The sequence below is a fragment of the Epinephelus lanceolatus genome, chromosome 22 (genome assembly GCF_041903045.1).
Source record: "Epinephelus lanceolatus isolate andai-2023 chromosome 22, ASM4190304v1, whole genome shotgun sequence".
NCBI classification, from domain to species: Eukaryota; Metazoa; Chordata; class Actinopteri; order Perciformes; family Serranidae; genus Epinephelus; species Epinephelus lanceolatus.
Window position 1 is genome coordinate 39,270,288 of NC_135755.1, and position 15,907 is coordinate 39,286,194.

At 41.6% G+C, this 15,907-nt stretch overlaps 1 protein-coding gene across 1 annotated transcript in view; it reads left to right on the top strand.

Annotated features, from left to right (window-relative positions):
* The window catches only part of sorcs2 (sortilin-related VPS10 domain containing receptor 2), a 1,194,681-nt gene that overhangs the window by 1,043,692 nt on the left and 135,082 nt on the right, over positions 1-15,907 (top strand). The window contains exon 10 of the mRNA XM_033609881.2: positions 7,590-7,736. Within this exon, the coding sequence (XP_033465772.1) occupies positions 7,590-7,736 (147 nt within the window). The remainder of the gene's footprint in view (positions 1-7,589; positions 7,737-15,907) is intronic.

Consider the following 15,907-nt stretch of genomic DNA (forward strand, 5'->3'; position numbering starts at 1 on the left):
AGCTGTGTTTGAGGTTAGATAGGTACTATCTGAGAACAGGAGGTCATGAATTTTGCCTCTAATAGTTAGAATTTTGTCCATAAAAAAGCTCATAAAATCATTACTGCTAAGGGCTAAGGGCTAAAGGAATACAAGGCTCAATAGAGCTTTGACTCTCAGTCAGCCTGGCTACAGTGCTGAAAAGAAACCTGGGGTTGTTCTTATTGTCTTCTATTAATGCTGAGTAATAGTTTGCTCTGGCATTGCGGAGGCCCCTCTTATAAGTTTTGAGACTGTCTGTCCAGATTAAACGAGATTCTTCCAGTTTGGTTAATCGCCAATTCCTTTCAAATTTTCGCGATATTTGTTTTAACTTACGGGTTTGAGAGTTATACCAAGGAGCGAACTTTCTTTGGTTTTTTTTTAACTTCTTTTTAAGAGGAGCTATAGAGTCAAGTGTTGTTCGCAGTGAGCCTACGGCGCTATCGACAAAATGATCAAAGTCGGTACAGGAAACCTCTGTTACTGAGGGACTTGGTATTGAATTTAACGACGGAGTAATCTTTTCCTTAAATTTTGCGACAGTACTATCTGATAAACATCTAGTATAGTGACTGTTGCTGAGTGGTGTGTAATCGAGTAAAAAGAAATCAAAAGTAATCAGATAATGATCCGATAGCGAGGGTGTGTTTTCATAGTTTATACCTGGCGTTTTGTCTGATTCTCAGTGTAGATTTCTATAGTCCATAGTCTCTATATACAGACTCTACATTCAGTGAATGTAGAGTCTGTAGGCAAACCCCGGAGATCTTGCCTCCAGAAGAAGAGCGGAAGAGCCCTGGTTTCCGGTTGTAGGCTGTTTGTAGTCTGCGTGATATTGACCAATCACGTTTGAGCCGGCTGCAGTTGTTGCCAGGTTAAACGGTCCGTGCGGTGAACTAACGAGGCGAAAAATAATTGGCGTCACTGCAAACTCTGAAGCCATCACAATGGTTCAGCATATTTACTTATATATAAACGGAAGTCGGAAACGGAAATTCGCCTCCTCCGCCCAAATCAAACTGGAATGCCAAAAAATTGGGGGTCTGCCCCCAGAGGCTGTATTGCCGTCTGCCGGAAGTCAGACGCCGAATACAGCCGATGGGTTCCGAGAATATATAGTCCATAAATCTGTCAATTTTGTCCTTCCGTGAACTGGTCACGTTAAGATGATCATTAGCAGAGACACAGCGTTGATGAATGCAAGTAGGATACATTGTGGTCAGGATACAATGCAGGTCCTTAAGTTCATTTGTCCTTTTGTCCGTCTTTCATATTTTTGTATAAATATAATACATTTCCTCATGATTCTCTTACCAAGACTACTTATTTAGATGTAGTCTTGTTTTAGTCATGAAAATAGGTCATTAACAAATATTTATTGTCTTAGTTTTTCATTAGAATTTGTTAGAATACACATACACACTAGCAGCAGGGAATTAGTGCGTTAGGTAGCAGTGGTGGGTGATCGATGTGCCTGACATTGATTGATTTAGTTTCAGCACCGCGGTAGTGGTCAGCTCCTGTTAAGAGCGTCTTAAAGAGCGATCATGAGAGCAAGGCATTAAGAAGGCATCTGGGAAACACTCCTATCTTAGCTGCCCTTCTTACCAAAGATGTTTTTAACTGTGCTCTTAAGTCCTAAGATCGCTCTTAACTGGGAAATGCGGCCTTTATTGATCCATGGCTTGTTGTTTGAAAAGCAGCTAACCTTTTTTGTTAGGACAATGATGTCCTCACAGAATTGTATGTAGTCTGTAATGCAGACTACATACAAGACAGAGAGACCCTCTATGTCATTGCTGAAGTCTTCTATAAAAAGTCCCCAGTCTGTGACATTAAAACACTCCTGCAGTGCCTCCGCTGTGTCATCACACCAGACCTTTACAGACCTTGTGCTGGCCGCCTGCTGTTCCACCATCAGCCTGTAGGTGGTGTCAAGGAGTATCAGGTTGTGGTCTGAGTCACCAAGTGGAGGGAGAGAAGAAGAATTATAGCCTTTCTTCACGTTGGCATACAGAAGATCCAGGATTTTATTCTCTCTCCTTGCACAGTCCACATATTGTGTAAAGTTGGTCAGGACAGGAGAGAGAGAGACATGATTGAAGTCCCCGCTGATCAGGATGAGAGCGCTGGGGTGCTGCATCTGTAGTCCTGCCATCACTGAGTGCATGACATCACTCACACTGGCTGCAACAGCTGACTGGGGAATGTAAACAACCACCATGATGGCGTGTGAAAACTCCCGCAGTAGATAGTATGGCCGTAGTCCCACCGCCAGGAGCTCTGCATCAGGAGTACACACACAGTCCTTCACGGTTACATGTCCGGGGTTACACCACTCCCTGTACACACACTGTTGTTTACAAGGGTTGCCAGGTCGTCCGCTTTGTTGGCGAGTGACCTCACATTCCCCATGATAATAGATGGCAAGAAAGGCTTGAATTTCCTGTCTCTCTCAATCCTCTCGCTGACCTTAGCGTCGGCTTTCTTCCCACAGCGGGTGCCCCTCCATATCTCCTCAGGGATCTGCACAGCGAGGATGTTGGCTCCATGTTTGAAACGAAGTAGTTCCTCACGAATGTATGTTAACATAGTTAACATTAAAGAAAAACTACGCAAAGAAGAAACAAATTACTCCCCAGTAATACTACAACTAGAACGCTGCAGCAATACGATATAAATGAGCAATAAAACTATATAAAAAACAAAGTTAAAGATACGAAAAAGATGCAGTAAGAGTGCAAATAGTCAGAGCTGCTGCAACCGGTTGCTGACCCCCAGTGCCATCTTACTATGATAATATACATTAATTTAAGAATTTACATTGCATTAAACGTGCGCTAGGATGCATTTAACATCATGACTATGATGTGCAAACATCAGCTGTTTATCACTAGTTTTCAAACGCAACCTCCCTGTCATACATTCTCGTGTCAGCACGGTGGACGCAGAGCCTCCAAGCATTCATATGAGACAGCGCTGAGCAGGTTTTTTTCATGCAGCAAAGCGAGATGGTCATTGGATAAATGTGACAAAATCATCACTTCCAGGGAGGCTCAGCTTCCCTGGGACCTGATGGAGCGGTAGGTGGGAGATGTCGCTTGGTGTATGCATAATGATTGGAGGAATTGTCTAAAAGGCTGAACCCCTTTGTGATTGACAGCGCTTTTGAAATACACACCGGCATCGTCGCATTTCGAGCTCAGTCCCATGCGGATATTTGCGAGTGTCTTCTGACTCCACTCGCAAAGTGCTGACTGCTGTCTGGAGTTCCTTATTTCCATTTTCACCACAGTTTAGGCGTTTAAACACATCTGAAAATCTTTGAGGTGTGTTTTGCTGTGGTTCTATGGCATGGGTGTGGTTGAAAAACGGCTTCAATTGAATGTTCCTTTTATAAGTTACTGCCTCGCCACAATATGACAAATTTTATGATGTAAACTTAAAGTGAGCTTCCCCTGTTTGAAAGACCAGCAGATGCCACTGGTGCGGAAGTGCCAAAAACTGCAGTTAATCTACTGGCCACTAGGGGCTGGTTGCAAAACAGAGCAAATCCCCATAGACTCCCATGTGTGCCCAAGTTTACAGCTAAAGAAAACGGCAAAAAAAAAGGTTTTGGTCTCTATGGCTCTATTTTATACAAATATCAGACAAATAATAAGGCTTGCTGTGCAGGAAATTGTACCAACTGACCTTTCAGGACACCAGTACTCCAGTTTTTTTGGTAAGTGACATTCTATCATCATTTTATTTATATGTAAGCGCTAATTAGCATGTATTTTTGTTTTTCTGGCTTGTTAGCTTAGCTCATTATCTCGCTAGCTCTAGCTGCTAACCCGCATGCACCGAAGTCAAAACGTAAAACAGAAGTGTTAGAATTTAGGGTGATAATTCTTTTGAACAAAGGGCATCTGTGTGAGGTTGGAAAATGAAGCTCCACCACATTACAATATCTCACAATACAATGTAACATTACTGCTAGACTTGGATAGGTAGCAGTTATGTTACATTAAAATGTTGTGCAATTACAATAAGGTATATGTGTGTAATTTAAATATATTAATGCCATGTTTCAGCATGGTTCAAGAAACAACGTTATTCTAACTAGATGTTGCGTCTTTGGTTAAGCTGGAGTTAGTTATTGAAGTTAACATGAGATTCGATGGTCCACAAACCAAAACTTTGTTATTTTGTTAATATCATGAGTAAAATACGCAACTGATTTTGGTCGGCTGGAATGTCAGCGAGGGAGGTAACCTAACACATACATTCCTTTCTACATCCTTTATTTGTCTGTGTAAAGTTTTCCACTAGGTGATGCAGATAGGCTGGACCAGTGGATGTTCAGCGTAAGAAGACAGAACTGGACTCCTAACAAGGCTTTACATCTGTGCAGTAAACACTTTTAGACTCATCACTTCAGCACTGACCTCAGGATACAGAGACCTTTTTTATATCTAATAATGAATCAAGCAACCTATTGGTTTAAATTAATGAAGTATTGATCATTATTGTGGACAATACAATGTATAGAAAGCTATTTTTTTATCCAGGAGTTTTGGTCACCTAATACTGTAAGTCCATACAAGGTAGTTAGTCTTCAACTGAACCAGCTATTCGTGCACCTGTCCTGTCAAGCTGGTATATGTACGTATATGATCAATTGTGATCCACTATGTCTTTACAAGTGTTTGTCTTTTACTGTAATTCAAAAGGTATCCACACTGTGAAACCGGAATGATCACTGCTAACAGAGGGAAGACCTCATGTATGGAGCGGTGTATTTGGTGCCATTCATCTAGACTGTAGAGAAGGGAGACAACAGGACAACATCCTGAGTTCTGAAATGGGTTGTGATTATGATGCCAGAAAACCACTTCCAAATCTTCCTCTAATAAAAGGACAGACCAAGTTTTACATTTTTTTTGTCATTCTCTGTCCTTAGTATTCAGAGATTCAGTTTCAGTTTCTCTCAATTATTTAGATAGCTGATGGAACATTAAAAATGCTAATTCTTAAAACATGAAATGGGAATCAAGTGATGGATCAACCATAGCACATTCACCACCTTCACAGCTGAAGGTATTTCCTAATTTGACATCCAAAGGATCTTCATTTGGAAACAGCTGGAAATGGCCAAACCAGAAGTGCACCCAGGAGCAAAATGTGACTCCTGTGATACATGTGTATGGAGTATGCATTAGGCATACAAACACTGTTGTATGTAATGAAGATTTGACAATTAGATTTTAATTTCAAAGCAGTTGGGTTTAGTAATTCATATTGCATGTCCTTGCATGTTTTTTCATTTGATTGAGACCTGGTACAGCTTATGTACATTGATTTTATTCATAACTACAATAATAACTAAAAAAAAAAATGTTTAATGCTTTTGTAATTTGTGATGATAGTTTTCTATTGCTGTGATTAAAAAGTACTGAGTGCATTTTTCAATAACTGCAGAATGCTTGTCTGGTTTATTTCAGATTTACCGTACGCCTTGTAATGAATCTTATAGGACACTTTGGCGAATTAGTGTTTTTCAGTGTCATAAAAAATGTCAGGAAAAATACACCAAACTGTAATATCTGTTGTTTTATCCTTCATTGTCAGATGTTCAAGGATGGCAACATTTATTCTAACATTTATGTTCTTGATTAAAGCTAACTAGATAGAAATAGCTCTTGGTTTACTTTGGTCACTATGTAAGAGACAATAAGGCAACCTGACAGTGTTTGACTGTAAATTTGTCACAGTAACAACCTCTCTTTAAGTAAGTAATGTTCTTGGAACAGCGCACTGATAAAAACAGTAATAATTGAAAACAATAAACTATTACATCTACGTCAGACATGGGGCAGAGTGTCAAAGACCATGGAGTGGTAAGACTGGTGAGAGAATAAGACAAAAGTAAACAGGAGAGGGTGTAGGGCACAAGGAAGAGCAGAGCTGGTAATACTGAACAGTGTTATGGCCAAAAGTGTTAAATTAAAAATATACAATAAACTGCATCGTTCACAAATAGCCCAGGAGTGTCAAGCCTTGTGTGAGGGTGATGTACAAAGCTGCTACTTAAACATTGAACATATGTAGCCAAAACGCTGTTCACAAACCTGCGGACCTTGGACTGGCAGCAGCCTTCTACCTGCGTCTCTGGGGGGTGCCAGAGAAGATGATCTTCATATTAGGATGCTGCAGGTGGAGTTGGTGCAGGTCCTCCTCTTTTGCAGTGATGAGGTTGACACTTGGGATATCTCCCACGTCATTCCCACCACAGTGGATGAGGAGGACACCCAGAACTGCTCTGGCTCGCAGGGACTGGATGAAGAAGGGGAGAGGGCTCTCCACCTCAGACCACCTCAGCTGAATCAGTGGATGTAGAAAGGTTGTTCCATCGTCTCTGTAGCTCTCTCAGCCCCACACCAGATGTAGCTGTCTCCAGTGACAGCGGCTGGATGGAAAAAAAAAACCATTGTAATATTGAGGAATGTGTTATATTGTAGGCTACTGAGGGGAAAAAAAAGAAACTATTCCTTCAGTTTAGATGTAAAAAATAAAATTAAAAAAAACATCTACTGGATTGTTTTACACTAAACAGCGATAGAAAAGTAACTATTACTCACTTCTGTGGCTTTGTGGTGTGGGTGCACATGAAATGATGCAGCGCTCAGTATTGTAACCTTTGCTGAAAGAGACACAAAGATTCATTCCAACAGATGTTTTGATGATTGTCATCAACAATGAAATGAACAGCACCTGCATGCAAAAAAATAGCCTACAAACACCGAGCTCAACCAGTAAACATTAATATTAACACACACTCACTAAACGTTGAACTGTAAGTTCTGTTCAGCTGGAAGAATACTACACTACTACATTAATCAGTTTTTTGTGGTGTAATGTTAACTGATTTAAAGAAGCTAAATTTTATCTGCTGGCTTTTGAGCCATCAGCACACCAAGACACCTAACATGTTTACTACTGTATTGCAGTTATCCACACCACACACTTTAACATTAACTTACATACGGTAATGTTAACTTCAGTTAACACTACAATAACGTTACAAGGTTAACACTACTCCTCTTATATGTAATGTTTGCCGAATGTGGCCATGTATGCAATTAGCTAAAGTCACAAAGATTATTATGGAAGCTAAATTTGTTAGCAGCGATTTAGCATGGCAAGCCAGGTGCAGCGTTCAGTCAGGTTGCCAGTGTAGGTGGGTCTGTGTAATGTCCTCTGGTTCCCCCTCATTCCTCCACAGCTCCACCCTCTCGCCCAAACATTTGAATGTCAGGTTGTAAATCCAAGATGGCGACGACCAAAATACCAAACTCTAAGCTTCATAACAGCAGTCCACAAAGCAATGGGCGACATCACGGTGGCTAGTCCATTATTTTTACAATCCATAGGCAGTCCACAAAGCAATGGGTGCCATCATGGTGGCTATGTGGCCACAGTGGCCACTGTTAAACAAAAGTTACATATGCACATTGTAAAAAGCAGTTAGGATGGGTGTTTTGTAAAGTTAAACCTAACTGTTGTAAATCCATTTTGTTTCCCAGGTGCGTGGAATCAAAGGAGTCTTCCTGGCCAATCAGAAGGTAGATGGCAAAATGACAACTCTCATTACCTATAACAAAGGACAACACTGGGAACCCTTGATGCCACCCACCACAGACATGAATGGCAAGCCAATAAGCTGCAAGGCAGTAAGTGCTGATACCATAAAAAGTCCCTTTTCCTTTTTTCTCTATTTACTCTACCTGAGTTGAAATATTCAGTGTTTGGCCTCAATAGAACTCCAGGGTGATACATTACTGCCTTTAGTTTGCAGCTTTAAGTAAATGTGTCGCTCTTGTGTGTCAGGGCTTGAAATTAGCATCTACCAAATTCGGGTAGAATTTGACAGTGGCGTATGACACAGTCACTCCTACTGGCCACTTAAGCAAATAGCATATTTTGAGCTGTAATGGTTTTTGTAATTGTGCCGAACTGTTACAGTACAGGAATCATGATCTGGTGCCTGCAGCCACATGCAGAATACACGCTATGTAGAATGATGCACATAGAACCAAACCAAACTTTTAGCTGTTCGTGGTTAGCAATGTGCACTGATGTTAGCACAGCATGAAGATTGGATGCTTGAGCTGGAAGACCTGCCTGTGGGCTCCCTGTCAGTTGCAACAGTAACAGAGAGAGAATTGTGAGGATGGTAGGGTTGGGTACCATTCATATTGGAAGCGATAACGGTACGGGTTCCAGTACCTGTAAAATGGTATCACTACCCAATGGTACCTTTTTACGGTACTTTACTTTCTCTGAAACAACAAAAATGTAGGTTTATAACAAGCTGCAGGGGTGATGTAGTAGGCTAAAAGTCAGTTCTGCTCCTCTGTTCTTTTGTAATCATACATAATCTTCTGTCTCTGTCTGTGTGTCTGTCTGTCTGTCTGCTAGTGTGTGCATGTGTGTGTTAATGTGTGGCTGCTCGTCAAGCAGTGGTACTAAGCTATTACTAAAATATTTAGGAAAGAAAATAGACCAGACACTGAAGCTATCCTGGCTGATTGGCACTGCAGTGATATTTTCACTCACTTGGAAGCAGACTTCTATTTATATTGTATTTTCAGTTTCATAGTATCAGGGATGCGTTTCAGTTTTACAGTCTATTGTGACCTGTTGTTGTCTTTTGGGAAATGCTCAGTGTTCATGCAGTGTAATACACAAATGTTTGAAACATTCCTTATTTTAACATTGGAAATAGTTCACCAATTTTGCCAGTGGGCAAAATGTAAGTCCCCAGCTGTGTCTGCCTTTGACAACTGCTGTCTTTTCAAAATAACTTAAAACAAACAGTTCCTTGTGCATTTTTTTCTCATCCACCTGAGTGTGAAAAAAGTCACGAATTGTACTGGCTAATTAAAGCTGACCAGCTACTCAGCTGACAGCCAATAAGAATTGTGTACTTTGTCCTCCCATATGTTAGGAAAATAAGGGGCGTGCCTCAAACATGATTTATTTAATTATTATCCCCCTACCCAAATGAAATTACAGAATTTTTTTTTAAAAAGGTGGAGGATGCCTCCTCCCCCAGGAGGAGCTGGAAAGCTGCTGCCCCCGCGACCCGGCCCCGGATAAGCGGATGAAAATGGATGGATGAATGGACTTTTCAGAGCAATGTGTTCATTATCTCTGATGTAATGAAGAAAACTGCCATTGCCGAATAATTGAAGGGCAATACATAAAATTTGCTCCGATGATAATGTAAATCCATAATGTGTTATATTTGTTATATCTGTGTGGAACAGATTGCTAAGATAAAGACTGTGAGGTGAAATTGTGTGAGAAATCCAAACGGGGTCAAATCACCATCTCCTGACGCAGCAGCCTCTGAATAAACTGTGCATCAACGTCCACGACTTTATTCACAAAAGGACATGCCACGTCTCTCCTTCCTGCAACACGCTCAGCGGGTGATCAGCCTCAGGCTTAGATGAAGCAAACCTGCGAGCCAGCAGCTTCACGGAGTACGTTGTCATAGTAACTGACTGAGGGTTACGCTGAACTGGCTTTATGAAATGGAAAACTCAAGAGTTTCCCTCATCTCAGGCTTAACATACTCAGAGTTTTTACTAATCCTGCTTTCTGAATAGGGCCCAGATCCCATTCTGATGTATCATTTGTGGGATGTTCTGATACTCCAGAGGTACCTCTGATCCACAGTGGGGCCTCCGTGGATTAGACTTGGCTCTGACCTGTTGTAGCATGGTCACACGTCCTCTGTGTGGGGTAGGTCCCACCAATGCTAGATCAGATTGGTATCTAGGGAATTTGGAGGCCAGGTAGCCTTGACCTCTTTGTAAACTGTAAATTTCATCCAGTATTTTCATGGCACATGATATGGGGTACATTATGACATTGTAAAGCCAACTTGACTAAATAGTGTCAATTAACAGTACTAACCTACATTAGTTCTTCAAAACTAATGTAACTCATAAATGTTCATCAGAGCACAGGCTGAGATGGTCACAGAGCTTGCCAAGCATGCACTGCCACATCCTGCAAAACCACACCCATCATGATAAATTGTCATAAAAAAATTATAAATAAAAACATAATTTGTATACTTCAGTGTTATTTGTGACAGAAAGCATCACGTTTCTTTGTAGAATGGCCTGTCTTTAGCTCTGTCTATTGAGGATAAATCAACAAGATTCATAACAGCTCATCCTCTTAATAATGTTTGCTGTCTCAGTTGAAATGAACTAGTTTCAATTAACGATCTTTCCACAAGTTAAATGTGAATGTAACACCCGTCCCATGTAGCTATATAATCTGCTAGGTGTAGTAGTACTCTGGGCGGGACCCGGGTACGGTTTAGAGTTGTACTGCAGGAAGTCAATACAGACTAGATCCAAGGGACCAGTACTTGTTATCTGATTCAACTGTGCAGCACGCTGAGGGAGTGTTTTTGAGACCTCAGATGCCAGGCGTGGCCAGTAGAATCTATCTTTAATCAGCTCAGTGGTTCTTTCCACTCCCATGTGTCCACACTCATCGTGCAGAGACCTCAACACCACAGTCCAGTATCTCTCAGGCAAGACAAGTTGTCGGATCTCCCTTCCACACAGTTTCTTTGTTACTCTGAAGAATATTCCATCCTTCAACTCCAGCTTATTTCCTTCACGGATGAGCAGTGCTGTATTTGGTGGGTCATTTTTGGCATGAGTCAGCACCTGGTGGCTTTCAAGTGCTCTTTTCACAGGTCCAATCTCTCGATCCAATTCTTGAGCTGTCTGTATGTCTCAGCTGATCAATGGTGTTCAGACCAAGGTTCACTGGGAATGCCAACACTTCAGGTACAGCCGTTTCTGGAGCTCCAAGTTGATCCACTAGCCTGATAAAATCCTGATAAAATCATGGTAAAATCCTGGTAAAATCGTAAGTGGCAAGGGCAGCCAGCCAGCGATGTCCTGTGGCATTAAGCTTAGCCAAAGTTAACACATACGTTAACGGGTTATTGTCAGTTCTTACGGTAAATTTAGTACCATACAGATAGTCGTGAAACTTGTCCACCACTGACCACTTTAGCGCCAGAAATTCCAACTGGTGGACAGGGTATTGCTGCTCAGATGCAGCAAATTTCCGACTTGCGAAAGCCACTGGCCTGAGCCCTTCAGGGTACTCTTAGTTGAGAACAGCGCCCTTGACATTCATGCTGGCATCTACATGCAAGATATAGGGTTTAGTGGGATCAGTGAATGCCAACACGGGGGCATGAATCAGGCACTCAATGAGGGTTCTGTAGTCAATACAGATTTGAATTGTCCCGTTCTTTCTGCGGACCACCACAATCAGTGATGCGTAGGGACTACGAGATTCTTTTAAAATTTCCGCATCTAGCAGCTGCTGTATGTAACAAACAAAGGAACAACAGCTAAATGATTAAAAATTTAATTTTAATTTTAACTTGCAGGGCCGGACTGAGCAGATTCAGCGCCCTGGGTAGGCTTCCGCTGTGGTTTCATATATTATAAGGAATAAAAAATAAAGAGAAATCAACTGAAAGAACAAACAAATATAGTTAATAAAGGAGCAACAGCTGGATGATGAAACATTTTTATGTTGAAATCAAATATAATTTGACCTCTCCCTGGATGGTCTGGGGTCATGCAGGCGTATGTGGTGCTCCACTCCCTTAGCCAAACCAACATCCCACTCATGCAAACAGAAGACATTTAGTCTCTGTGCTAAATTTTGGCGGAGCCAATTCTTCCACTCCTCCGAGATAGGGGAGTCGCCAAAGTCAAACAGATCTGGATCTATAGTATCTGCTGGGAGGTTGGATGGTTGGACTGGGGTGACTGTATCAACTGCATACATCTCTGCTATCACAGTCCCCACTGGTTTGGAGGTTTTCTTGTGAGACTCATTGTGAATGAGCACCATGAATAGATTCATGTCAACATCAGCATTCGGGAGCACACCTGGTTGTACGAGCACGCCGGCTGGGAGTAACTGTACAGTAGCTCCATCAATCATAACATCTTTTGATGTCGGAGTTGGCCCGTCCACTTTACAGGTGGCATAACATCTCTCACCTGGGGCTATGGAGAGTGGACCAGGTCCTTGCCATTTTACTTGTGCAACAACATCATCCACTGCTGCTGTTTAAGAGAGCTGAGCCTGTGCTTGGACTGGTGCATACACGGGCTGGATTCTCATTGAGTGAACGACTTTTCATCTCCATTCGCTTTCCACAGCTCCCACAGTCGTTGGAACAGGGAGGCATTGGTGCCAACGATAACAGGGGTCTGGTTGTGCTGATTCAGCTCAGGACAGATCAAAGCCAAGACAACTATGGGACCTTTTACACCTGTCATCTCTTCTGGGAACTCCATCTCCACAACAACGTAACCTTTGTAGGGGTAATCACTGTCTGACAAGCCCCAGAGGTCTAAGTGAGAGATGGGATGTATGAGGATATCTGGCAAGTGTTCATTGTACCAGCTCTCAAAGATTCAAAGATTCATTGTACCAGCTCACAAGACAGATCATTGACTTTGATAGTGCTTATCATTGATGGACCCACAAGACCCTCTGGCAGGCTGGTGTCCTCCTGTGGGACTTCCACTTTGTGGACCCTTGCAATACCTTGCTTGTCTGAAGTGTCTTTAGGGTTGTCTTTTGTTCCATCTTGTGCTCCTCGCACCAAGCGTATGAGCTTTTTGATGACTTTCTGTGAGTTCTCTGGTGCAGTACACTTCGGAGCAATGTGGCCATTTTCTCCACATCTGTAACAAAAGAACTCATCAGGCTCTTTGGGAGACTGCACTTTGAAGGAACTAGATTTATAGCTTGAAGCTGCTTTGTATCAACTGGACTGGGTCATAGTCTCTGGTGGGTGGTCAGACGTGGATCTCACAGGCATCACACTTATTCTATTTTCTAGTGCTTTAACTTGTTTTTTAAGCGTCTGTCTAGCTAACTGTCGCGCTTCCTCTTTACGGATTTCTTGCAGCAGTTTCAGGAATGTAGGGGGATCGTCTTTCCGCTTCCTAACTTTCAACTGAAGTAACATGAGGTCTGAGGAAGAACCTCTAATGAGCTGCTCAACTCTGGCTTTGTTAGCTGCGCTAAATGGGAGACCACCTCCCTGCACCACCTTGATGAGGGATCTCTCTAATCTTCGCAGGAACTCTGACAAACCCTCACCAGGCTGTTGTCGAAGGGCTCCGAAGAACATGTAGAGGTCTTCTCCTGACTCTGTTGCGCCAAAGATGCTCTCTATTGCCTCTATTGCCGCCCAAGGCAGGGCCCTTCAGACTCTCAAGTATTCTTCTGCGTTTCTCTTTCTCAGAGTACTCACCTTCATCAATCATGAATTTGGCCTGCTCTCGCCAGATATCAAGACATTCTTCTCCTGCTGGAGTGGGACTTACTCCCGAGAAAGTTCTCAGATGTCAGTACGTGTTGCTGTCAGGCACTTTACTGGTTTTGCCCCATATCTCGCCAACTGCACGAATGATGGACTCGGGGCTTCTATTCTCCACTGTATTTGGGGCGCATAGTCTCTGGATATCCTCCATTGTTTTCCCCTGAAATCATCTGAGCTGCCAGTGTCTTGCAGAGCTACGTAGTGTACTGTGTTCCAAGCACTACCACCCATTATTGGCATTACTTCTGTTGGGATTCTTCTGGGGTCTATCACTTCACGGCACTCACAAAGCACCATTAAAGATTTCAGTTGAGGGTGAAACATTTTGCTCTTTACTCTGACTCTGCCCAAGGCTTTGATAGTCTCTGCTGTTTCTTGTATATCTGCTTCTGAAATGTTTTCTGGCACCCCATATATTAACAGGGTTGTTGTACTGCTACTCCCTCTTTGCACCAGTTAACCAAATCAAGCTGTGATGGACCATTTTGTTTGTCATACTTGCAACGTACCAAACATAACTTATCACAAAAAGTTTTCACGTTTTGAGGCTAATTGCTAATTATTCCCAATGCTCAAAAGGCTAGTATTTTATTGTCAGATCAAAACAATCCTAGTGGTGCCTCCATTTATGTAACACCTGTCCCATGTAGCTATATAATCTGCTAGGTGTAGTAGTACTCTGGGCGGGGTCTGGGTACGGTTTAGAATTTAGTGGCGCTACTATGCCACACGCTAAAGCATTAACTTGTCTTAACCAACTACTTCATATGCACAGCAAACAGTATGAAAGCAAAGCTAAATGATGCTAATTATGCTAATGCTAAGGTTTTTTTTACACCATAACATTAATCATCAAAAGTCCGAACCAACCGCAGATTTATGGACGTTAATGCTCTCAGGAAATATCCAAAGCTCACTTGATGGAGATATATCACTTCTACCTCTTTTCCACAGCATGGTACCTTGCAGTTTACACTAAGTCCCGCCCCTCTACCTGAGACTTACTTTTGATTGACTGTATGTTTCTGGACATCCCAGTTAAAATAAAGAAAAACAAAGACTGACATATTAGGCTGTTAACCAAGTTAGGCTGCAAGACTGATTACACGTGCTTGCCCATGTACATCATAGACATATATACATAGACGCCACGTTGACTGCTGCTGCCGATTGGAGGGGCGTGCCTAAAGCGCCGCCATCTTGGTACAGTGCCACTCGCTCCTACAGCGCATTATATCTATAGAGGAATGACGTGTTTGCACTATTAAAGTGATCATAAATCGCTCAATTGTCAACATATGTTCACACGGGTTGTTTGTCACAAACATCAGACATAGGGGACAGACAGACAAACAGACAGACAGATACAGACATAAATAGAACAAAAGGAACCCAGAAAACGTTCAGTTGTGTTCAGGTCTTTATTTAGAGAATTGCTTGTAGGGTATAAATTGCATTTGATTATTATTGTTATTATTGTTATTATCATTATCATTGTATTATTATTATTATTATTATCATCATCATCATCATCACTATCATAATTATATTGCTATTATCATTATCATTTTATTATTATAGTTATTATTATTATTATTATTATTATTATTATTATTATTATTATTATCACTATTATTATAACTATATTGCTATTATCATTATTTTATCATTATTATTATTATCGTTTTTGTTTTTTGTTTTTTTTTATTATCACTCTCATTATTATAGTGGCAATCTAGCTACACAAAATGCCACTTGAGGGAATTTGAAGACATTTCCAGCTTGTGATGATGTGTAAAAATGAGGTCCGCCATGTATATGCGTTTAACACTTTATTAACATGCGAGTCTTAAAAACACCTACAAAAGGCCGGGTGCCGAATGACTTAAAACGAGCCCCCAAAAGGACAAAAATACTAATACAACAAACCCATTTAGACAGTCACACACACAGGCACGGTTGAAAAACTGTGTGGCTTCCCCAGATCCTAATCACCTGTGTCTCCCTTATCTAACCTCTGCCTAGCTGATTACTACCTATGCCCAGATGTGTAGGTAACCATAGCAACCATAGTGCCTCACCAAAGACACACGCCCACATTCACACATACAAACACACACACACCGCACAAATCTAAACTAGCTACAACAATTATCATTATTATTATTATTGTAGGTATAAAATATACATATACATATATATATAGACATCCAATATCTATCATTAGTCTTCTAACTGGTCAATCATTGCAGTCTAAGGTCTGTTTTTTTTTTGTTTGTTTGTTTTTTTCAGACCAGAGGCAGTTTATAGGTGAGTGCTGGCTTAGGGGAAATGTAATCGAAAGGTTAGAAAAGATGGGAGATATAATTTACTCATATGGTGCAGAGAGGTTCGGGGTGCATGAGAGAAAGAGGAGTGAGAGGGCACAGTCAGGTAAGTCTA